We start from the raw sequence: 23,913 nt of genomic DNA, 5'->3' as shown, positions 1-23,913 counted from the left end.
ACAGTTGGACGTGGGCTTCACATGTGCTAGGCAAGAACTTCACTTGAGCTCTGTCTCCAGGATGACTTTTGAGGCTTAAACTGGGCATTTTTAAGGGAGGAAGGTTTTCTAAAGAAGATGGAAACTGGGAAGCAGTGGAGACAAATAACCACTTCCCACTCATCTAGAATGTCACCCTAACCTGCCTCTAGCACTACAGGGTTTTGCATTTTGCTGTAATTCTTTTTCCCCTCTCCTATTTTTTTTTTTTTTTTTTCATCTTGAAATTATAAACCAATGCCACAACTTGCTTAGAGAGTTTGAAAACTAACTCAAAACACTTTGCCTACTGGTTGTGGTTAGAATTTTTAGATAGGCAGTTATTTATATGATTCACAAATCACAGTACATAGAAAGGAGCACTATACAGGGAGACCTCCAGTCGGCCTTCACCATAGCTAACACTGAAGTCTCTTGGTATCTTTATCACTAGGAAGATCTTACTCTCTTTTTGTCTCTTAAAATTTTAAAATTACTTTTAATTGTATGTATGTTGTGTGTCTGTTTGGGGGTATGTGCACATGAGTGTAGGTGTCCTCAGAAGCCAGGAGATTTGGAATCCCTGGAGTTCAGGTGATTGTGAATCACCTGATATGGGTGCTGAGCCATCTCTCCAGCTCCAAGATTTCTCAATTTGGACATCTTTCAGAATGGCAGGTGTAGGGTGGTCACTCTGTGCACACCTACAGTCCCAGCTGCTTGGGAGTCTGAGGTCTGTGGACCATTTGAGCACAGGAGCTGTACTGAGACCTTGTTTCAGAGAGGGAAGAAGGGAGAGAGAGAATGAGAGAGGCAGAGCAAAATAAAAAAAGAGTGATCAGTGCTGCAGAGTCTAGAGCCCACTGTTGTATAGAAGTGATGCATGAGACTGTCGGACAGCCTTCCTGGTTTTCTGAATAGCCTTTCAGACTTTATGCAATAACAAGCAAGTAATGAGTTTTCTGAGTTTTCTGTCTTACTCTCATAAAAGCAGTCTGCTCTGTCCTAGACCTTACATTTAAAAATATTCTTTTTTAGATTTTATTTATATATGGGTCTTTTTCCCAAATGTATGTCTTTATAGTACATGTGTGCCTCATCCCCACAGAGACCAGAAAAGGCACCAGATTCTCTGAGACTGGAGTTCCAGATGGTTGTGAGTCACCATATAGATGCTAGGAATTGAACCTTTGTCCTCTGGAAGAACAGCCAGTTCTCTTAACTACTGAGCTATCTCTCCAGCTCCCTTCCCTCCCCCCCCCAAAAGATTTGCATTGTAAGCCTGGCAGTATGTTTTTCTTTATTCAGTCTTCCAGTTGTCAAGAAATCTGGTGGACATGCACTGTATCTTGCTTACCCTTGCCCTAGTGTAAAAGAATTCTTGGGTTGTCTTACTTTTTTGTTATTGTTGTTCTTGCAAATACCATGTAATACTAGATTTGTTCACAAGCCATTTTGTTTCTGTAAACTTTATGGGATAAATTCCCAGATGTGTGATTTCTTCCAAATCAAGGGGTAAATGTGTGATTTTGAGTAAATGCCAGATTGCTTTTAATGGGGACTAACTTGCCATTTCATAAGATATACTGGTACTAATTTTAATTCTAAAGAAACTGGTTCATTTCCACATTTTTATGTTTTCAGAATTATTTTATAGCATGGGCAGGAAATTTGAAGTTAATTGAAATGTGGATAGCATTTTCAGTGACAATGTACAAGAAATGAGGGTGTTGTCCTTCTGGGATTCAAGGTTAGGAAACAGCACGAAGCCAGAATGCTTGATATTTGAGCCTTAAGCCTGGCTTCGCTTTTGTTTCCCTAGACTTTTCTTATAAAAGGAAGAGAGTAGAGGCTGAAAGGTGGCTCAGAGGTTAAGAGCCTTTGTGCTCTAACCAAGGACCTCGGTTCCATTCCCAGCACCCACATGGAGGTTCTGATCCATCTGTAACTCCAGCTGTAGGTTATCCAACACCATCTCTGACTTCCCTGGGCACCAGGCACACATATAGTGCCTGTATACATGTAGGCAAACCATTCATACAAAGAAAATAAAATAAATCTTTTTTTTTTTAAAGAGAGAAAAAAGTAATCAGTTTCCTTTATAAGTTATGGTTATAAAAATGAGAACATGCATGTTGGTTTTAAAAAGAGCACTGTATGAGGCTGGAGAACTGGCTAAGCCATTAAGAATATTTATGGATTCAGAACATTATGGGTCCAGAGGACCCAGGTTTGGTTTCTAGCATCTACATCATGAGGTTCACAATTGCCTGTACCTGCAGGTCCAGGGAATCTGATACCCTCTGGCCTCCAAGATTCCCTGCATACATGTGGCACACACACATACACAGGAAGGAAGGATAGATACACAGACTGTATGGAGCTGGAGAGGTGACTTAGTGGTTACGAGCACATACTGCTCTTCCAGAGGACGAAATTCAGTTCCCAGTAATCCAGTTACAGGAGATCCTACACCCTCTTCTGGTGTCTAAGGGCACCTGCACTCACGCACACAGTGATACACAAAAACACATACAAACATATAATTAAAAATAAAATAAATATTTTAAGAAAGAGCTTAGTAAAACTCCAGAAATAGCATTTCTGCTTTACTGTGGCAGTTAGAGTTTAAGTTAAAATTCTTTCTGAGTAACAGATGAAGCCCAAGAAATTTCCTCTGGGGAAGTAAAGCCATTGGCTGGACACACTGGAGGTTCTGAGGCAAAGTAGGGAACTCAAAGAACAGGTGAGAGTTTATGCAGATGAGGTGATGACACCTTGGTGAAACTTGCTGATACTGCAGATACTTGTCTTCATTCTTACAGTCGATGAGAAAAGAAAGTCCAAAACGACACATGCAGTGCTCCTGGAGATAATTAAGGAAGAAGGCCTGTGAGTACCACCCATTCCACAACTCCATCAGAGTGGCTTATACGGAGACTTGAAGTCCCTGCTTATAGTCTTATAAGGCTCGAGACGTGTAGAGGCATATGTGTTCTTAATTCCTTAAGGGTCTGTTAGCCATTTGGTTTCTTTTCTTTTCTTTTCTTTTCTTTTCTTTTCTTTTCTTTTCTTTTCTTTTCTTTTCTTAGATTTGTTTCTGTGTGTTAGTGCTTTCCTTACATGTATGTCTGTGTATCATGTGTGTGCCAGATGCTCAAGGAAGCAGTAAGAGGGTGTTGGGTCCCCTGGAACTGGTGTTATACATGGCTGTGAACCACCATGTGGGTCCTGGGATCCAAACCCAGTTCCTCTTCAAGAGCAACAAATGTTCTTAACTGCTAAGCCCTCTCTCTAGTCTCCACCATTCAATTAATTAATTAATTAATTTTTATGGCACCTTCTAAGAATTTTTTTTTCTTTTTTAGTTTTTCGAGACAGGTTTTCTCTGTGTATCCCTAGCTGTCCTAGAACTCACTCTGTAGACTAGGCTGGCTTCAAACTAAGAAAGATTCACCCGCCTCTGCCTTCTAAGTGCTGGTATTAAAGGCACCACTGCCCAGCTAAGTTTAATGTATAATAAAGCAACAGTGTTGTTGCTTAAGAGTTGAGGAGTCAGCTCACTGACCATGTTTGCCTAGCTTTACAGGGCCTGGTTTCAGTGCCAGTAGCACACATTGCACAAGATGTGTGCACGTGCGCGTGCACAAACACACATACACACACACACACACACACACACACACACACACACACACACACACACAGTTCATTCCTATCAATTGCATCCAGACAGATTGCATTCTTTTTCTTCTTTTTAAAATTTCTTTGAATTTGTATTTTGAGATATTTCAGAGACAGAGTACCATTGCATACTTTACATGCTTCTTGACCATTTTTATGCTCCCAGTTATGCTCACACTTGTTCTCTCTCTGCTTCTGTCTTTACCACACACGTGCATATCACATGATCTCTTTCAGTTATTTAAATATCAGTTACATGCATCAAAGCATTTAACCTGTATGACATTACATTGATGCTTTAAAATAATATTCTCCCTCCACACCCTCCCAAGGTCTTCTATCAGGCCCTGCTGGCCTGGAACAAGCTATGTTGATCTTGAACTCATAGAGATCCACCTTCCTCTGCCTCCTGAATTTTAATTGTTTTAAGTTTGCCTGCATGCCAGAAGAAGGCACCAGATCTCATTACAGATGGTTGTGGGCCACCATGTGGTTGCTGGGAATTGAACTCAGGACTTCTGGAAGAGGAGTCAGTGCTCTTCAGCTCTGAACCAGTACATTCTTGATAAGAACAATGAGTGCCTAGGTAGTACAATGGTGTGTACCTCTACAGTACCCACTACAGGAGGCTGGGGAAGAACTGTTTAAGTCAGGAGTTCAAAGTCAGGCTGGATAGTATGATGAAACATCTCCCTCTCTCCCGCTGGCCTCCTATGGTCCACATGTGCTTTCTGATGTATGATTTAGCTACTTCCTGCAGCTCTAAGCTCTGTGGGGAGAGAGAACCATTCTAGGTACTGCAGATGTCCTGCTCTTTGTCAGACCTGGAGATTGTCAGTAGAAACCAGACTTTCATGGCTTCATACCACTTACTTCTCTCAGTTCTGTGACAACCAAGAGAAGGGAGGGAAGGCTTTCTCTGGCTTCCTTCACAGTTCATCACAGTAGGTCAGACATTCCAGCTGATCACAGTGTCTCTACAGGAAGTGGGACAGGGCCCGGCCCCCATGACTGTTCCCTCATGCAAGGCTCTACCTCTTATAGACTTTACAGCCTTCTAAAACAGTTGCAGGTAGAGGTGTTGGGATCAAGCGTTCAAATACATCAGCCTGTGCGGAGTGGTTTACATTCAAACCTTGACAGGCTTCTCTGGCAGTTGCCCATGGCTTTTGTCCATGATCTTTACTTTGCTTATTGTGTTTTTCCCACAGCCTGGCACCATACCGGGGATGGTTTCCAGTCATTTCCAGTCTCTGCTGCTCCAATTTTGTCTATTTTTACACTTTTAATAGCCTCAAAGCAGTGTGGGTCAAAGGTCAACGTTCTTCTACAGGAAAAGATCTGGTGGTTGGATTTGTAGCAGGTAACAAAGTTTTCTATGCGTAAAATATGTGTATATTTTAATATTGATCTGTGCTTCATGTATCCTGTAAGAGATGATTTTAGCACCCAGTAATGCTACAGAGACTATGACCAGTTTTTCTGGCATGTCTTCTTAATGTGATAAAACACATGACATAAAACCTGTCGATAGCCATTTTAAGGTAAGTTAGTCATGTGAAATATGCTTACATTTTAAAACTGACACCAGAGGTGTTTATTTTACAAACCTCATACACCCTAAGTAAATTCTCCGTCTCTCCTTCCCCAGCCCTTAGTAACCATCACCCATCCTACTTTCTGCTTTTAAGGATTTGACTACATTAGGTACTGCATGTAAGTGAAATTGTATAATACTTGTCTCTGGGGCAGTGTCCATGCCAGGTGTGCTTTTATGGTCCAGTGACCGTATGTAGGCTTCTCACACTCTTCTCTCCTCACTACTTTCTCTCTTGTGCTAACTGTCACCCTAATCAGTGTGTGTTTTTCCGTGCACTTGGTGGCCCTTCAAGTTCTTGGCCTTTTTAAAAACAAAAACAAACAAAACAAAAAACCCAAGCTACTGTTTTTGTGTTCTTGAGTTGTAGGAGTCCTTCATGCCTTGTAATAAACCTTTGGTACCTGGCTCAGCCCCTAAAACCGTTGGAGTGTTCTGAGCGGTGAAGTCTGTCACTGCTTCTGTTGACCTTGGTTCTAGGTGGCAAGGACAGCAGTAGTAAGTAAAATGAGAGTCCTTGTCCTCATGAGGCTTACGATCCAATGACATAAGAAAGACAATCAGGAAGATAAACCTAACGTGTAGTGTGTTAGAAGATCAGGGCAAATTTAATCAGAGCAGGAGGTTAGAGAGTCTGGTGGGCTAGCCAAGGGACCATTTTAGACAAGGTGGCTTTTTTCTTTTTCTTTGTTTCTTTTTTGTTTTGTTTGTTTTTTGTTTTTTAGACAGAGTTTCTTTTTGTGTTGTTGGCTGTCCTAGAACTAGCTCTGTAGACCAGGCTGGCCTTGAATTTGCAGAGGTCCGTCTGTTTTAAAGGTGTACACCTCCACCGCCCAGGTCATTGTGGCCATTTGAAAGGAGGCAATGTAGACAGTCAGAAACATGGCAGGAGTGTTCCAGAACAAAGCAGAGGCCAATGTGACTGCAGAGAACAAAGGACCAGATCATGTAGTACTTCACAGGACAAGAGGTAGGAAGCGATTGGAGGGCCCTCGACAGCAGCTCAAGGCTCTCACTTGGGTTCTAACATGAAACCATTGACCTCTGTGCTGACATGCTTGAGAATAGAGGAAGCAAGACATCAGTTAGGAGCAGGAAGCAGAGAATGAGCTGGAAGTGGGGTAAGGCTATAACCCCTCCTCTAGCAAGGCTCCACTTCCTAAAGTGGCTCTATAACCTCCCCAAACAGCGTGACCAGCTAAAGGCCATGCATGCAGAGATACAGAACTGATGAGGGCATTCATCCAGGCCACAGCAAGTGGTCTAACTTGTCCTGTCTTTCCCTTCCAGTCCCCCCAGTAGCCAAGCCCTCCATCACATCCTTTTCTCCCTCTTCTCCTGCCAGCTCAGAGGCTAGTGCACAGCCCTTTCTCTTGGTAATTCTGTGATATGTGTGTGTTCCTTCTGGGCACACAGCTGAGCCTCTCTGCATGTCTGTCACTCACAGCAAAGCTCCCTCCCCAACTAATGCCACAGTCTACTTACAGTTCCATCCCCTACCTGCACATTTCAGGAATCCCAATCATTCTGTATCTGTCAGCCGTTTTGGAGATGTGCCTGTACTCATGTGATAAGACGTGTGGCACTCTACCACATAGAGGAAGACAGGCACTCTGGGATTACCTCACAGACACCACCTTCAGACAGAGCAGCCTTGGCTGTGTGGCAAGAACAAGGTAACTTAGGATAGCAGGAAGTCATGCCATTCCCTACCATGGGAAGGGAGAGCAGTGTAGAGATCCTCTCCCTCTTGAGCCCAAGATGCTCTGCACTAGAGGCTCAGCTTCCTTTGATGCTTCCCAACACATAAGCACCTCCTCTAGTCAAATTTGCATTTTCTGTATATTTTAGCACTTCTTGAGACCATGTGCAGCTTGGGCAGAATTACATACAGCTGAGGGAGGGCTTGTGGAGGGATGAGGGTCCCATGGTCCATCCTCACTCCTTCTGTGAGTGAATGTTAAGATGGTGATGACCAAAGCTGGAGAGATGCCTCAGATGTTCTTGCAGGTTCAGTGCCCAGCACCCACAAGATTACTCAGGCTCACAACTGTCTGTAACTCCAATCCCAGGGTATCAGGCTCTCTTCTGGCCTCCATAGGCTCCTGTACATACATGCTCTGCTTACGTTCACATAGTGTACAAACATAAAATTTAAGAGGAATGAAAACAGTGATGACCATACTATGCCTGGAGGACAGTTGTCCCCAATAACATTCTACACAGTAGCACACAACAAAGAACCACCTGAAAATGCCCATGTGCTTACTCAAGAAACCTGAAATTAAAGAATTATTACAAGATTGCGATTCTGAGAGTCAAGTCCTTCTTTTTGATGGTACAGAAGTCCTTGGAAATGACTTTTACGATTTTAAACTTCTCCCCATGACATTTATGTCTTAATCCATACCCATTCTTGCAATAATCAGAGCTGTCTTTTCTCTGAGCCTGTCACTGTGTTAGCTCTGGAGAAACAAGTTTCCTTTCTCTGAGGAGAGCAAGGCCCAGCTTTCCAGGTTCTTAACCTTCCTAATGCTGCAACCCTTTTATATAGTTCCTTGGGTTGTGATGACTCCAACCATAAAATTATTTTCATTTCTACTTCATAACTGTATTTTACTACTGTTATGAATCATGAATTATAGTGTAAATATCTGGGGTTTCCAATAGTCTTCAGCAACACTTATAAAAGCATTCTGCAAAGGGTCATTTGGACCCCCAAGGGTTTACAACCCACAGGTTGAGAACCTCTAGCCTTGTTGCTATTCAGATTCTGCTTAAGACTTAGAAGTTTATTATTACTTACTGTATTTCTACAGAAAAATCCAATGGATATACCTGGGAGAATTTGGGACTAGAACCTTACAGATAGCATGAAGACAGTGTTTGCCATGTTTATGAATTGTAATTTTGAGCAGCAGTACTTTTAAAAACCAGTTGACAACATACTTCCTGCCTCTGCCTTAATCTGGCCAGTGGGTGTATTCTCGTCATACATTGTGTTGTGTTCCTCTCTAGGGAGACAGCAGGTTAAACTTGAGGCTTTCATCTGCTGTTTTGTTTTATTCCATTCTGTCTTGAGGGGGAGAGAATTGATTTTTCAGATGAGTCACTATAAAACTCATGATCCTCCTGCTTCAGCCTCCCAACCTATTTCCCATTTTCTTTCTCATTTTAAAATTTATTAAGTAGTGTGTGTGTGTGCATGTGCGTGTGCTTGTGCGTGTATGTATACGTATGTATGCATGCATGCATGTGCATGCGTTCATGTTTGTAGAGGCCAGAGTACATTGAATGTCACCTTCTATAGCTCTCTGCCATGTTCCCTTGAGACGAGGTTCTTTCACTGAGCCTGGAGTGTGTGTGTGCATGCGTGCACAAGCATGCGTGTACACACACACACAGAGAACTGGAGTTACAGGCACATACAGCCATCTATGTCCAGCTGTTTATTGGGGTGCTGAGGATCTGAACTCCATCTCCCCAGCACGGGACATTTCCCTGCATCGGCTGCCATCACACACTCTTTCCAGCGTGCGTCTGAGACATTTTTCATCCTCCCCCTTGAACAAAGTTTTTTATTTTGAAGATTTCAGAAGTAAACAGTTATATCCCAGTTATTCCTGCTGTGAGGATAAGCAACTGCTGCTTCTTTACCCTGAAAGGTTTCTGAAATGAGCTGACAGTGGACAGGTTAACAAGGAAAAAGATACACACATGAGATCTTGTTTCAAAAAGCAATCCCCACCCCAAAAAAGATAAAATGATAGGAAGTGGCAAGTGAAAGTCACAAATACCTGCTGCCTCCGTAGGGAGGAATGCCCATGGTGTGCAGTAGAACAAATGTACTTAAATTGCACAGGAAGCAACCTCAGGTCAGTGGCTACACAATAACCTGTGCACCCTTCTCTCCAAGAGTCATTTTTGAGTGGTAGTAAATGGCTTTTAGAGAGAACGAGTGGGCCTGGAGACCAGAGTGGTTTGTCTGATTCTCTCTGGAAGTGAGTGGGCAGGAGAGACAGATGCAGTTTATGACAGTCTATCCAGGGGTAGTAGCATAGCCCACGTTTCTCTCCTATGACACTCAAGGATGTCATCTTTAGGCAAATAAGGGAGCACCAGACTCCAAGAGCCTACATTTAAAAATTACTGTAATACTGCTGAATTTGGGATGCTGGTTCCTGGTCCCTTCACCTGGATGGGAGGGTGCAGTGGGCTCCCATGCCCCTTTGCCTGGATGGGAGGGTGCAGTGGGCTCCCACGCCCCTTTGCCTGGATGGGAGGGTGCGGTGGGCTCTCACGCCCCTTTGCCTGGATGGGAGGGTGCGGTGGGCTCTCACGCCCCTTCGCCTGGATGGGAGGGTGCGGTGGGATCCCATGCCCCTTTGCCTGGATGGGAGGGTGCGGTGGGATCCCATGCCCCTTTGCCTGGATGGCTAAATGGTTTTATGTGTTTGGTTACTGTTTCACAGCTTTTGATTTTGGCTCTGCTTTCTCATAAATGATTTGTCATTGAAAAGGGAAAGAAAAGGTAGATTCATATATACTCAAAAGAAAAGTAACCCTCTGCTCTTAGGTATGAAGAGTGTTAATTAGAACTCAGGCCTTAGAGCTGAAGCAACACCCACAGATTAGAACCAGCAGGAGTGCACCCTTGAGGGTCTGCCTGTGTGGTGTGTTATTAGGACCTGAAGTTAGTCATGACTAGCTCTGGAATGCTGCCATTTGCTTGATTATGTAAGTTGCAATTTTTGTGAAGTTTTAAAAAAGCATTGTCAAGTATTTTTGAGTGCATTCCGCCCCAGAATTCATAAAATTATCATGGTAGAAAGGCACCTCTCCATCCATTCTGACTTAGAGGGTGAAGGCAGTACTTGATCTTCCCAGATGCAAAGCTTTCCATCCCTTCACTTAAATATTGTGTGCACTTTGCACTTGACGCTGTCCTCAGAACCCTTCAGTCTTTCTGCTGTATCAATAATGGGAACACGGAAGCGGAGCCTTAAATAATGGCTGACTCTCAGTCTTGGCTGCGTTGCTCCTTAAGTGTTTTGTGTACACCTACTTCTTGAATAGAGCCTGAAGGACATTTTGATTTCTAAAGAATCTGCCTAATGGACAATGCATTTCATTTGTTTGGGAAGGTGCATACATTGCTTTTCTGTGGTATCCATGGGTTCCAAGCTCTCCTGTGCTTGCTTTCTCTGAGGTGGGGGTAGGGGTGGAGAAGCCACAGACACTAGCATTTTCTGGCCTGATTTTCCCAGATACTGATTTGTCTCTGTGATGTGAAGTGTACATCATCACATCAAGTAGGCATCCATTCTGAACTCTGAGCAGATAGACTGTGGGGCACTGGTGCCTTTGGAAAGAATTTAGAAGGCTCTCCTGTGGCAGGCACAGCTTTTTCAGACTGTGGTCAGTGCCTTGAGAGTCAGTCCTTGAAATAGCGTATAAATAGGGTCAGAGCTACAGAAGGCTTCTGGGTATTATGTGACTCTGTAGAAATATAACTCATAAGATTACTTGGTACTGACTTTTATTTGGGGGAAATATGTTGGTACAGTGCTCCTGGAGAATAAGCAGGAAACCATCATACTTTGGTAACTGTGTGAAACAAACAGAATGATAGGTTTGAGTCTGAGGTGTCTTCACAAAGTCTGTCCTTGATTAAACTGTTTTCTCTGTAGAGTGTTTTCAGATTCCTTACATGAAAACATGTTTTTGCCTCTGTGTTGTGTTTAAATGACTTTTAGCAAGGGGGTGGGGAGAAATCCTTTCTTCTTTAGGATTGTTCCTGTTTGTTCTTCAGGGCTCAGCTGGAACTTGATGGTTCCATTACACTTGCTCATTGCCTGTCCCTTGGTTGGCCTGTAGTTCTAAAGTAGACAACATTTGTCAGGCATTTTGTTACAATGCTATATGGTATTTTCTTTAATCATTTCAGGATGATGAGACGTTTTAATTTCTGGAGATGCTGTTAAATTGGGACCATGTGTTTTCAAAGAAGCACCTGGATCACAGTGCTGCTCTGAGGCAGCCTTGTGGGGCCAAGGTCCATCCTCGTGCTAGTAAGGGTCACAGTGCTCCTGGAGCTCCTTCGGGTATTTTGTGACACTTTGTAACTGCTGCCTGCTGCTGGCTGTCCTAATCCTCTGAGTGATGAGCTCTTCTGTGAGCTTTTGGTCTCAGTTGAAGCACTTGGAAATGTCAGTCTGTCCTCCCACCTGTCACCCAGAGTACCAGATCACACCTGTTTAAAACCCTGTGCTACTTACATGAGAGTGGGCTGTTGTTTTCCGTGATGCTGACATGGATTTAGCATGTTGTCAACAGAATTCTCCTCCCTCTCTTAAGCTATTATTTAACAGTTGTGTTTAAAACTATATCAAACTGCTACTTTGTTTTGTTTTGTACTGTTGGTGATTAAACCATGCCTTGCATGTGTTGGGCAATTGCTCTGACCCTGAGTTAAATCTCCATCCCCAAATCACCATTTTTGAATCCTATTTAAAAAAAATCAACAAATGATTGCCTTCACTGAGTGAGGAAGGAAGTTGTCTACTCTTTCTGTGTGAGGAAGCACAGGCTTCCCAATTGCTTCTAATGGGAGTAGCATGTGTTGTACCCAGCACAACGTTAAACTTTACCTGAAGTCAGTGGCAGGAATAGAAATGGCCTATGTGTGTAACCTAAGACAGCAGCAATTACAGGTAACTGTGCCATCAGGTGTCTCTCTCTGTTTTTAAGGAGTGGTGAATGTGCTGCTAACTACTCCGCTCTGGGTGGTCAATACCAGACTGAAGCTGCAGGGGGCAAAATTTCGGAATGAAGACATTATACCAACTAACTACAAAGGCATTATTGGTAGGTGTCTCTGAGACGTGTCCTTTTTGTTTGTACTCTGATTCCACAGTAGAGCTGCCTAGCAGACAGCTTCAAATGTCAGGAAACCATTGTTTGCCTGTGGTTGATAGGAACTCATCTGGGCTGACCACAGCCAAGTCTCAGCCCTGAACATCCTCATAACAATGACACAACGTAAGAGGACACACCTACTGTGCAGCTGCAGCTTACCTGGTAACAAGCCTAAGACAAGGGGTCTCTTGGACTGTTCCCAAGGAGTAGATGGGGAGGCAGGGAGTGTGGGAGTTTCTTTTTAATTTTTTGCAAGGATTAAAGCAGGGCCTCAAGTGTGCTGGGCAGGCATTCTCCCCCTAAGGTAAAGTTTGTTGTTGTTGTTTTGGGGTTTTGTTTTTAAGACAGTCTCTTATAGCCTAGGCAGGCCTCATACTCATAGCTTAAGATGACCTTGAACTTCTGATCCTCCTGCCTCATCTCTCAGTGTGGGGATTACAGGAGTGCATCACAATGCCACGCTAGAGACTGAACCCTTGGCTTTGTATGTTCTAGGCAGGCACTCTACTGAGTTATATCCCCAGTCCAAGCAGCTTTAGCTTTTTGAGACAAGAGTTTTGCTGTTCCCCAGGTTGGCCTTGAACACTTTGAGGCCTACACTGTCCTCAAAGTACTGAAATTACAGGTGTGACCCACCAAACTCAGCATGTTACTATTTTTGAGACAGTCCCACTATGTAACTAGGCTGGCCTCAAACTTAAGGTCCTCCTGCCTTTTGGCCTTCCCAATGCTGGTGGATAGGCGCTTACAGTACAACCAGCCCAAGTTCATATTTTTAAAAAATATTACATATTTTAATATGTAATATTTTTAATCCATAATGATGTCTTTGGATGCCAGGATAGTAGCTGATAGCTTTAAACTTCTGCTTTTTAAAGCCAAGCCCCCAACATACAACTGGCTTTGGAGTCTTGATCCTCCGGCCTTAGTCTCCAGAGTGCTGGATTGCTGGAGTGCGCTACCACACACGGCCTGGCGCCTGCTTTTTAGTAAAGCTGCATGGCCAGGCTCTCATTTCTCATGCATTTCTCTTTGTAACAGAAGTGGTTTTCTTATACGTCCTTAGTAATAGGTTTCAAGAAAAGGGCTTATCTTGTGCTATGCTTGGCCTTGTGGAATCCATGGTTTACAGTTTACAGTTTTGTACAGTACACAGTTCCCAGCTATGCTGACTGACAGTGCAGCAGTCTAAACCAGGATTGTCAGGAAAAGTTCATGTGATGGGGGCTGGCATTGAGTTCTGATAGTTATTAAAAGCTAGTTAACTCCAGTGCACGGCAGTCCACACCTGTTGTCTAAGGCAGGAAGAAACAGTGTTCAAGGCCCTACTGGGTTACATAGCAGGAACATCTTTAAAACCCAAAACAGATGAGCAGAAAGGTACCTAAGTAGGGAATCTGCCCCCAAAATATTATTGAAAGGATAGTTTCTGGGCTGGTGAGATGGCTCAGCGGTTAAGAACACCAACTGCTCTTCAGGAGGTCATGAGTTCAAATCCCAGCAACCGCATGGTGGCTCACAACCATCTGTAATGAGATCTGATGCCCTCATATGGGTGTCTGAAGACAGCTACAGTGGACTTTGGGCAGGAGCAAGCAGGGCTGGAGCAAGAGGGAGAAGGGAAGGGTCGGGGAAGAAAGGATAGTTTCTATCTGGACCCATTTGAATAGAATAAATGTCTTTTCTAGTTAGGGCACTGTCATAGTGCTTTTCAAAAGCCTGACTTCTTGCTTAGATGCATTCCACCAGATCATTCGAGATGAAGGGATCTTGGCTCTGTGGAATGGCACCTTTCCCTCCTTGCTGTTGGTCTTCAACCCTGCCATCCAGTTCATGTTTTATGAAGGCTTAAAACGGCAGCTTTTAAAGAAGCGGATGAAGGTAATCCCTAATTTTAAAATTGTCTAAAAGAAATGCCTGTTTCCTTGTTTGATTAAAATGGTACCTCCTCTGCTCTCCAGCTTTCTTCTCTGGATGTGTTCATCATTGGTGCAGTAGCCAAAGCGATTGCCACCACAGTCACCTATCCCATGCAGACGGTACAGTCGATTCTGAGGGTGAGTGTTTGGGTTCTCCTAAAATAAGTCCAGTGACACCTAAAATACATCCTAAAATCAGAAAAGCAACGATGCAGGTTATGCCTGTGTGGTTTTGCCCATTTTTCTCTGTATATGACATTTTGATAACCAGGCTTTTGGCTGACTTTCTGCATGACATGGAATGAGGTTTACATTGGAATTTCTTAGTAATATATGGTCTCAGAAAAACCGTATGTGTAAAAAGGTTCCTCAGGGACTCAGGACAAACCAAGTCCTCTCTTCTAATTCACGTTGTTTGCCATGGAGCAGATGATGCTTCATAAAATCAGAGGTTGACTTCTTTAGTTCACTCATGGATAGTTAACAATTTAACTTTTCCAAAACACTTTCAGATTTCCAAACATTTGGTGTGTATACATTCAGGCATTTAGACACTCTGTGAGGAGCTGGGGGTACAGTGTAGTACCTGTCCTCATGGAGACAGCAAGTGAAAGAACCAGGTAATTATTACAGTCTGAGTCAGCTGTTACCATGAGCCGCATTGGCTTACTGAAGAGGAGCAGTGGGGTTCTTCCTAGGTCCTTTGGCTGGATCCCCAGCTCTCTGAGAAGCATACCGAAATCAAGATGTAAGGGAATATGAAGCTTGTGCCATCTAAGAGGGAGGACTGTATATCTGGAAGAGGGAGGAGAGCCGGCAAGAGCTTGCTTCATCTTAGAAACTGAAAGGAGGCCTCTGTGGCCAGGAGTGGCTTGCCCAGCATGAAAGTGGAGTAATTACAGGAAAAAGGTAGCTGTAGGTGAGGAAAGTGGATGGGAAGATTTTATTCTTAGCCCAGCAGTAAGCCTCTGGGGGACTTTTAAGTTGGAAGGTAGTATGATCTAATGTACAGCTCTGGAAGGCCTGTGTGGCTCTTCTGCAGTGAATTGGTCATCTGAGGGGTAGAGTCTGGATAAGTGTTTGCTCTGCAGATATGTGAACCTGAGTTCAAGTTTCCAGCACCCGAGTCAGGCGTGGAACCCCAGCGTGGGGTTGGGGAATTATGGGGGTAGAGACAGGCAGATTTTAAGAGCTGGCTAGCCAGCCAGCCTAGCCAAAATGACAAGCCTCTGGGTCAGTGAGAATCATCTTCTGGAATGAAGGCAGGGACCCTGCTTCACCTCCACAGGCACACAGGTTCATCCTCTACTGTTACAGACTATTTGAACCTGTTTCTAGTTGTGGTGTGGCTCAGCCCTTAGCACACAGCTTTAGTCCCTCTGGCTGGAATCCAGACTGGCCTTTAGACCTCACCTTTAATCCCAAACAAGTTTGTAGAAGGAAGCACCATGTTTGAAAGCTATTTCTAATTAAGTATCAGACAAAGTAACAAACCAAAGATTTTTTTTTTTTTTTTTGGTTTTTCAAGACAGGGTTTCTCTGTGTAGTCCTGGCTGTCCTGGAACTCACTCTGTAGACCAGGCTGGCCTCGAACTCAGAAATCTGCCTGCCTCTGCCTCCCAAGTGCTGGGATTAAAGGCGTGCGCCACCACCACCTGGCCAAACCAAAGATTTGACAGAATAGGATATGCCCAACTTTCAAGAGATGAGCCCGGGAATACAGTAGAGTTCATGGAGAGCAGTACAGTTTGAGTTAAGAGGCAGAGTAGAGCAGCAGCAGAGAGAGAAGGAGGCAGGTTTACCAGGAGAGTTTTACAGAGATAGATTGAAGAGAACAAGCCAGACACAGGTAAAGACAGAATGTCACAGAGAACGAGAAGGAGCCAGAAGATTAGAACAGATTGCTAGAGTTAGTTTGAGGCCAAGCAGAATTCAGAGGCCAAGAGAAAAGCCAGATTGATTAAGTCAGCTGGAAGAAGAGTTTGAGCCAGAACAGCTGAGTTGGATTAGAACAAGCCAGAGCTCAGAAACAACAACAAAGGCAAGCTTGTTCAGCAGTAAGTCACCGAGGCTGAACACATTATAGACCTAGATTAGATTGTAGTGAGCCTAGAAGCTTCTAGGACTAGGCATAGGTTAGCAGACAGAGAGCCTCCCAAACAACAATTACAACAGGAAAATAAGTTACTTTTACACTCCACCCTCCAGGCTAAAGAGAAAGAAAAAGAGGGCTAACCAGGTAGGAGACAATTTTAGTAATCCAGGTGAGGGCATGGTAGCCTAGGCTAGGTTAGCAGCAGTGGAGATTGGATGTGGACAAATTCAGGATTTGTGCTGGGGCTTGGTGTGTTTTTTGGTATACAACTATACCAGGGCTTACTTAGCATGTACAAGGTCCTGGGTTCGATCCCCAGCTCTACAAAAATATTGTTAAAAATCTGTTCTAGAGAGAACATTTGAAAGATTTTTTACTAGAGAAAATGAAGGTGGTGCCTCAGTTAAAAACACTACTTTACTTTAGTGTTTTTGCTAATGTGCTATTTTTTGTGAAATTGGCTCTTGATGGAAGGGATTTCACTGTCGTTCACATAAATGTTTTTAATATATTCCTGATTTGAAAAGTGTAGATTGCAGGTGGTCTGACTGATCAGTGGTTACCGGACAGAATGTCTTAAAGACCTGGAATTTACCCACTCTCACCCCCACCCCACATCTGCGTTATCACCCCAGGCATGTGCTTCTGTTTTGTTTTAGTCTTTGCTGATAGAATTTTTCCATAATCCTCTGTAAAAGTGAAAGTTCCTCCTGCTGAGGGTGGAGCTTAGTGGTGGTGGGGGGTCTATTTTAGCATACTGAGGGCCTTTGGCTCAATCCCCAGAACAATGAAAAGTATGCTTTCTTTATTGAAAAATATTTTTTATTTTGATTTACTTAATTGAAAAGGGAGATTAATAAAATCTGTGTTGCTAATTGGATATTTTTTATCATCAAAAGCTGTGTTATGAGATGTTACTCCAGTGTAATTTCCTAAGTAGAAGTTAAGATAAAGAGGGGCTGGAGAGATGGGTGGTTTAGAGCAGAGAACCCAGATTCACTTCTCTGGTACTCATGTGGAGAACCTCACAGCCTCTTGTGACTCCAGCTCTCCATACTCAGACATACACACATGTACATGATTAAAATAAAAATACGTCTTTTTAAAACACAAAATTAAGATAAAACAGTGATAAATAGTAACTATCTTTTTTTTCTCCTTCCATCCCAGTTTGGACGTCATAGACTAAACCCAGAAAACAGGACACTGGGGAGTCTTCGGAATGTTCTCTCTCTTCTTCACCAACGAGTCAAGTGAGTCTGCTTTCCCTCTCAGCAGCCTCCTTTGCTGGGGGTGGGGGTGAGGATGGCCACATGAGCCGTTCTGCTGCAGGCAGTCTCAGAAACCTCTTGTGTGTTCGGGCCTCTCTTAGTTTAGGAGCTCAGTGTGATTTGACCGCAGTTTGGGGGATTACAGAAAAGTTCAGCTCCTTATTCCTTGCTAGTTATAAATACAGGACTCCTTTGGAAAGGGAGTCCCCAAGGCTGGGAAGAGAACTTGGTGGTGGAGCTTGTGCTTAGTATGTTACGTGGCCCTGGGTTCAAACGCTAGGACCAAGGAGAAAAAGAAGAATGAGGTTCACTTGGGAGGCAGAGGCAGACAGATTTCAGTGACTTTGAGGCCAGCCTGATCTACAGAGCAAGTTTTAAGCCAACTGGAGCTCCATAGTGAGACTTGTCTCAAAAATAAATAAAATGAAAAACTCACCAATATAAAGCCAGTTAAATATCAATAAAAGTTACATATATACATATTTTTTAAAAATAATATCCCTCTCTTGTTGCTCTCTTAAGCGGTAGTCACTGTAAAGTGTGCACATTTCTAGGGAATTATATAAAACGTATATTTCAATATGTATGTTTTCAGTGTGCATGTTTGTGTATGTGTATATTATACATCTTTTTTTTTTTTTTTTTTTTTTTTTTTTTTTGGAGACAGGGTAGCCCTGGCTGTCCTGGAACTCACTCTGTAGACCAGGCTGGCCTTGAACTCAGAAATCTGCCTGCCTCTGCCTCCCAAGTGCATGCTGGGATTAAAGGCATGTATCACCACTGCCTGGCTATACATCTTACTGTTTTTTTGGTTTGTTTTGTTTTGTTTTTTAACTTTTTTGAGGCAGAGTCTTGTAGTGTAGCCCTGACTGGCCTAGTATTTCTCAGGTAGACCAGGCAAGCTTCAAACTTGTGGCAGTCCTGCCTCATCTTCTCCTTTTTATAACCTTAATATCACACCCACTCCTTTCTGTTGGCAATTGTAGACTTTTATTGGTTTCCTGTAATGTAATACACTGTGATTTATTCACCAGTGCAGCTACTGATGCGTGCCCAGGCTGTCTGAAGGTTCCTCCTTACAGACATTGCTGGGTGAAGACTATAAACAGCCTTGTACAACTATGCAACCATAATTGTAGAGAGGGCCCTTGATGAGGATTACCTAGTTAAGAGAATTAGAACACATGCAATGCTGACACAATTTCAAAAATTATATATTTGGACATTGCCAATGACCCTCAAGAATGACAGCAATTAAAATTTTCTCCAGCACTGAGAAGGTTAAGGAAGATGGGCATTACTAAGAGATTTAACTAAGATGTTCTCAATTGGAAATTGATGAGGTCCTATAATTTGCAAATGAACTGTCTTCACATCTTGTTTCTTGGTCTTGTTTGGTCCTCACTCAGCCTGTAGAAAAGCAATTATTTTCCCATTTTGCAAATCAAGAAGCAGATTTAGAGAAAGCAGTTTGCCCAGTACTTTCTTTCAGAAAGGCCGAGCCAGATGAATGACTGCCATTCTGCTGTAGCACATTCTGTAGTGATTGAAACAACTGCACAGTCCAGGCAGGTTGTGACCAGCTGCCCGGAGCTGTTGAGCGTATAGAATACTGCAATGCTACTGAGAAACCCAGTTTCCATTGTTTTAATCTTTTTGATTTTCAATTTCAATTCAGGGTTTCTTTATGTAGCCTTGTCTGTCTTGGAACTCATTTTGTAGACCAGGCTAGCCTCAAACTCCTAGAGATCCACCTGCCTCTGCCTCCCAAGTTAAATTGATTAACAATTTAAAATTGATTTAATTTTTATTTGCCACATCTGGCTAATGGTTACTGTCATTTTTTTTTCAAAGATTTTTTTTCAAAGATTTTTATTTATTTATTTATTTATTTATTTATTTATTTATTTAATGTATGTGAGTACACTGTATGCTGTCTACAAACACATCAGAAGAGGTTATCAGATCCCATTACAGATGGTTGTGAGCCACCAATGTGGTTGCTGGGAATTGAACTCAGGATCTCTGAAAGAGCAGTCAGTGCTCTTAACCACTGAGCTATCTCCCCAGCCCTGGTTACTGTCATTGATAATAAAATAACATGCCAAGTCTCTCCAATTGTATGTGGTTAAGAAACACCTGAAATGGGGCTGAAGAGACCGCTCAGTGGTTAAGAGCACTGGCTGCTCTTCCAGAGGTCCTGAGTTCAATTCCCAGCAACCACATGGTGGCTCACAACCATCTGGAGCTGGATCTGATGCCCTCTTCTGGTGTGTCTGAAGACAGTTACAGTGTACTCATACAAATAAAAATAAAGAAAGAGGGGCTGGAAAGACAGCTCAGGAGTTAAGAGCATTGGCTGCTTTTGCAGAGGACCTGGGTTCAGTTCCAGTACCCACAAGGCACTTTGTAATTTTAAAAGTGTTGATTTTTCTTTATTCTGGCTAGCTCCTAAATAAATGAGACAGAGACTATAAGATTTATTTAATCAAGCTCTATAGCACAATAGCTGAGCAGTTATTAATCTGTTTTAATACTCTAAGCTAATTGACTACTTCTCAACCAAAATCCCCAAGATACTTCCATTTTAGCGAGTTGTTCTGGCTTTCTCTGGTCGGGTGTGTTTCCATGGTGACTTCTTCTGGACACTCCCCTTTTCCTTTCTCCTCCCTCCCCTGGCTTGGATCAGAAGTCCCCCCCTATTCTCTCCTCTGCTCAGCCATCGGCTGATCAGCTTTTATTGACAAGTCAGAGAATAAATGGGAGCAATGGTTACACAACGCTGAGGCAGGAGATGCTTAGATAAGCACTAGAGTGCCTCGTCCAGATTGCAAGCAGACGTGGGAGCAGAGGAAGCAGCATTTGAATAATATAGGGTGATCGGTATACAGTGCCCAATAACATTGTGCCTGCAGAGACCAGCTATAACTCCAGTACCAGCGGAGCCAAAACCCTCTTCTGGCCTCCTCAGTCACTGCACACATATGAAATACAGACAAAACCATCATACACATAAAACATTTTTAAGTAATAAAAATATTTTTTAAAAGGTGTGGTAGTGGTGGTGGCTCATCTCTAATCCCAGCACTTGGGAGGCAGAGAGGCAGGCAGATCTTTGTGAGTTCAAGGCCAGCTTAGTCTACAGAGCAAGCTTTAGGACAGCTAGAGCTACACAGAGAAACCCTGTCTCAAAAGAGAAGAGAAAAGGAAGAAAAAAGAAAGAAAGAAAAACCCCTGAAGGTCTGGAAGACACTCAGTGGATAAAGTGTTTGCCATGCAGGCATGAGAACCTGAGTTCAGATGTCCAGCACCCACATAAAAACCCAGGTAGCAGTGTATACCCATCCCTGTAGCACCAGTGGGCAAAAGCATGTGGGTCCTGGTGGTTTACTTGGCCAGTTTAGCCAATACTGCAAGGTCTAGATTCAATGAGAGGCCTTGTCTCAAGAAACAAGGTAGGCTTCAGTAGACAGTGATGCTTATGTCTTCTGGGCAGTGGTGGCGCACGCCTTTAATCCCAAGTACTCAGGAGGCAGAGGCAGGTGGATCTCTGAGTCGGAGGCCAGCCTGGTCTACAGAGCGAGTTCCAGGACAGCAAGAGCTACATAGAGAAACCCTGTCTCTTGGAAAGAAAAATTCAAGTCAACCTCTGGGCTTTACATGTGTAAAAAAAGATTTAAGCGCTGACACAGACACACAGACACACCCCAAAGGTTTGAGCACAATATCATTGCCTGAAGCCAGGTGTGATGTACACACCTGTAGAGGTAGAAGAACCAAAAGTTGAAGACAACCTTGGCTACATAAGAAATTTGAGGCCAGGTGGAGCTACATGAAGACCCTATCTGTAAAAAAAGGAAACATAGCTGAAATGCTTGTCACAGCGTAGATCTGCACCTTCCCTGCAGAGTGGCCTCAGAGTCTGCAGTCTCAGCAGCCCTGGGTGATGTCACCCTGAAGAGCAGGGGTAGTCAGTGAAAGAAAGTCTGGCATGGGTCCAGTCTTGCACCCTGTTTCACATGATTACCTGGCAATAAATTTTCACAGCACATATATAAATTAGCTTGATTAGTTTTAACGTCAATCCATAGGTTGCAGTTGTTATTGAGCTGGCATAAGAGACTAACTCACTCTCAGCAAAAAGCTTTGGAGTGATTATTTGCTTTGGGTTTCTGGTTCTAGCCAATACATTCTTGTCTGAGGAGCTCTTACGTGCTGGTCCCAGGCTAGCATGTCACTCCTCAACACCTGGGAGCTTGCTTGTTAGACATGCAAATTCTTTGAGTCCTGTCCCAAAGTTAATGAGTCATATATTCTTGGCCTGGGCTAGCAGATCTGTATTGTAACCAGCAGTTTGGGTGACTCAAGTGCTTGGTGAATTTCATTTGAGCCCTAGGACCAAATGTACAGGCAGTCTGAGGTTCAGACAGCTCTTTGTTTCTGTCTCTTCCCTTAGTTCTGTTTGAGGTTAAAATGATCTGAACCAATTAATGGCTTTCCTACCACTTGGAGGCTGTTATGTTGAAATATCTGGAGTTGGGGGCCCATTAAACGTATTCTTAGATCTCTGGCTTGGGCATTATGATGGTTTCAGAAGCTTTCAGAGTCTCCATCCTGTTAGTGCAGCTAGCACCCTCTAGCTAATGACAGCTGTAATAAAGACAGTATCAATGGACCCCTGTACTGAGTTTCATCTGTCCACCTTAGTTTCAAAGCTAAGAAATACTCCAGCAGTAGAGTGTTGGAATTGAAAACCTCTGTTGCTTGTTTTGATGCTAAAGAGAAAACCTCTCAGGGAGAAGCTATCAGAGCAGCAGATCTAACCCAAGAGCTCATTTTTACAAAGAAAATCTATTTTTTTAGGCGCTTTGGAATAATGGGACTCTACAAAGGCCTCGAAGCCAAGCTGCTGCAGACAGTGCTCACAGCCGCCCTCATGTTCCTTGTGTACGAGAAACTGACAGCTGCTACCTTCACCGTAATGGGCCTGAAGAGCACACATAAGCACTGAGGCCCGCCCAGGGGACAGTGTGGAGGCGCAGGCGCTGCACAGAGAGAAGAGGCACAGTTCCTTTCCCGATGGCTCCATCCACACCACAGACATTCCTGTCAATGGCTGTAAAAGCATCAAAGGCTAAACGGAGTATAGCCAGCTAAGCCTATCGCTTTTATAGTTTTTTGGTGTTTTTATGGTGTTTGGTTGGATTCGGTGGGGTCGGGGGTAGAGGTTAGACTGATAGGAAGATACTGAAACCCTGAAAATGGAAGTTTGTGGGTGTTCATTCATTTTCCTCAAGGGGAATGGACTTTCCATCTGAGGCTTTTCTCAACTTTACCTCTTGTTTTCTTTCTCTAAAGCTCTCCTGGGTTCCAGACGATTCAGTAGCATAACTCTCCTCAGATACTCCTGTCTTGTCTTGGTAACGGCTCCTCACTGAGAACAACATCATGACTGTGCCATGGGCATGACTTTATTTCTGTCTGACTCCTTCCTCCTGCTTAAAGAGAGCTATTTATTTTGTGGGGGAAATGAAAATTATTAACCTAAATGATTTTCTTAAGATTTGTAAATGTCAATTATTCATTGGTGTTTGACATAGTTTTTTTTAATACATATTTATTTCAAATTGTCTTTTAGTACAAAAAAAGCCTTGATGTTGTATGTCCTTTCGTGCAAGCTCCAATCACATAAGCCTCAATAAATTGTCAGCACACACACACAAAACATTCGTGAAAGTTGCTCTTTATTAAGGCCTTAAATGTGTGTGTGTGTGGTGATTTGAATGAGAATGGCCCTGTGGACTCCCATGTGAATGCTTGGTGCCAGTGGGTGGAACTGTTTGGGAAGGGTTAGGTGTGGCCTTGTTAGAGGAGGTGTGTCACTGGGGGCTGGCTTTGGGGTTTCAAAGCCCACACCATGTCTCTCTGTCTTGTGATTGTGCCTCAAGGTGGGAGCTCTCAGCCACTGCTCCAGCGCCATGCCTGCCCACCTTTCCACCATGACAGTCATGGACCTTATCCCTCCGACACCCTACCACAAGTTAAGTGCTTTCTTTTACAAGTTGCATTGGTCATTGTGTTTTATCTCAGCCACAGAACAGTAACAGAGACAGTGCAACCGGGTGGTTAGAGAAAGACTGTACAGGGCGCTGGGAGGCAGGTACCTTGTGTGGTCTCTGCAATGCTCTCCTCTTCCCTTGTAGATTCTGTGTGGATGCTGTATTTCAGAAGAATTTGATGCAGGTTATTTCCATTTGGAAACATTCCTTAGAGCCCTACTACTATAAAATATGGCCCACCAAACAGTAGCGTTGGCATCAGCTGAGAGCAGGCTAGGCTTGCAGCCCAGGCCTCCTGAGTCATATTTTGTAGTTTAACAAGATCCCCAGGCAGTTCCCCTCTATAATAAAG

The 23,913-nt window shown here is 43.4% G+C and overlaps 1 protein-coding gene across 1 annotated transcript in view; it reads left to right on the top strand.

Moving 5' to 3' along the window:
- Positions 1–23,227, top strand: part of Slc25a17 (solute carrier family 25 member 17) — a 37,987-nt gene extending 14,760 nt beyond the window's left edge. Inside the window, exons 3-9 of the mRNA XM_034517511.2 lie at positions 2,844–2,910; positions 4,914–5,065; positions 12,050–12,166; positions 13,953–14,098; positions 14,179–14,274; positions 17,402–17,484; positions 22,366–23,227. Of these exons, the coding sequence (XP_034373402.1) occupies positions 2,844–2,910; positions 4,914–5,065; positions 12,050–12,166; positions 13,953–14,098; positions 14,179–14,274; positions 17,402–17,484; positions 22,366–22,513 (809 nt within the window). The 3' untranslated portion in view covers positions 22,514–23,227. The remainder of the gene's footprint in view (positions 1–2,843; positions 2,911–4,913; positions 5,066–12,049; positions 12,167–13,952; positions 14,099–14,178; positions 14,275–17,401; positions 17,485–22,365) is intronic.
- The last annotated feature ends 686 nt before the right edge of the window (positions 23,228–23,913 follow it).

Source organism: Arvicanthis niloticus, chromosome 13 (assembly GCF_011762505.2).
Source record: "Arvicanthis niloticus isolate mArvNil1 chromosome 13, mArvNil1.pat.X, whole genome shotgun sequence".
In the NCBI taxonomy this organism is placed as follows: Eukaryota; Metazoa; Chordata; class Mammalia; order Rodentia; family Muridae; genus Arvicanthis; species Arvicanthis niloticus.
Note: the sequence above shows the minus strand (reverse complement) of the source record. Positions and strands in the feature narration are given on the sequence as shown.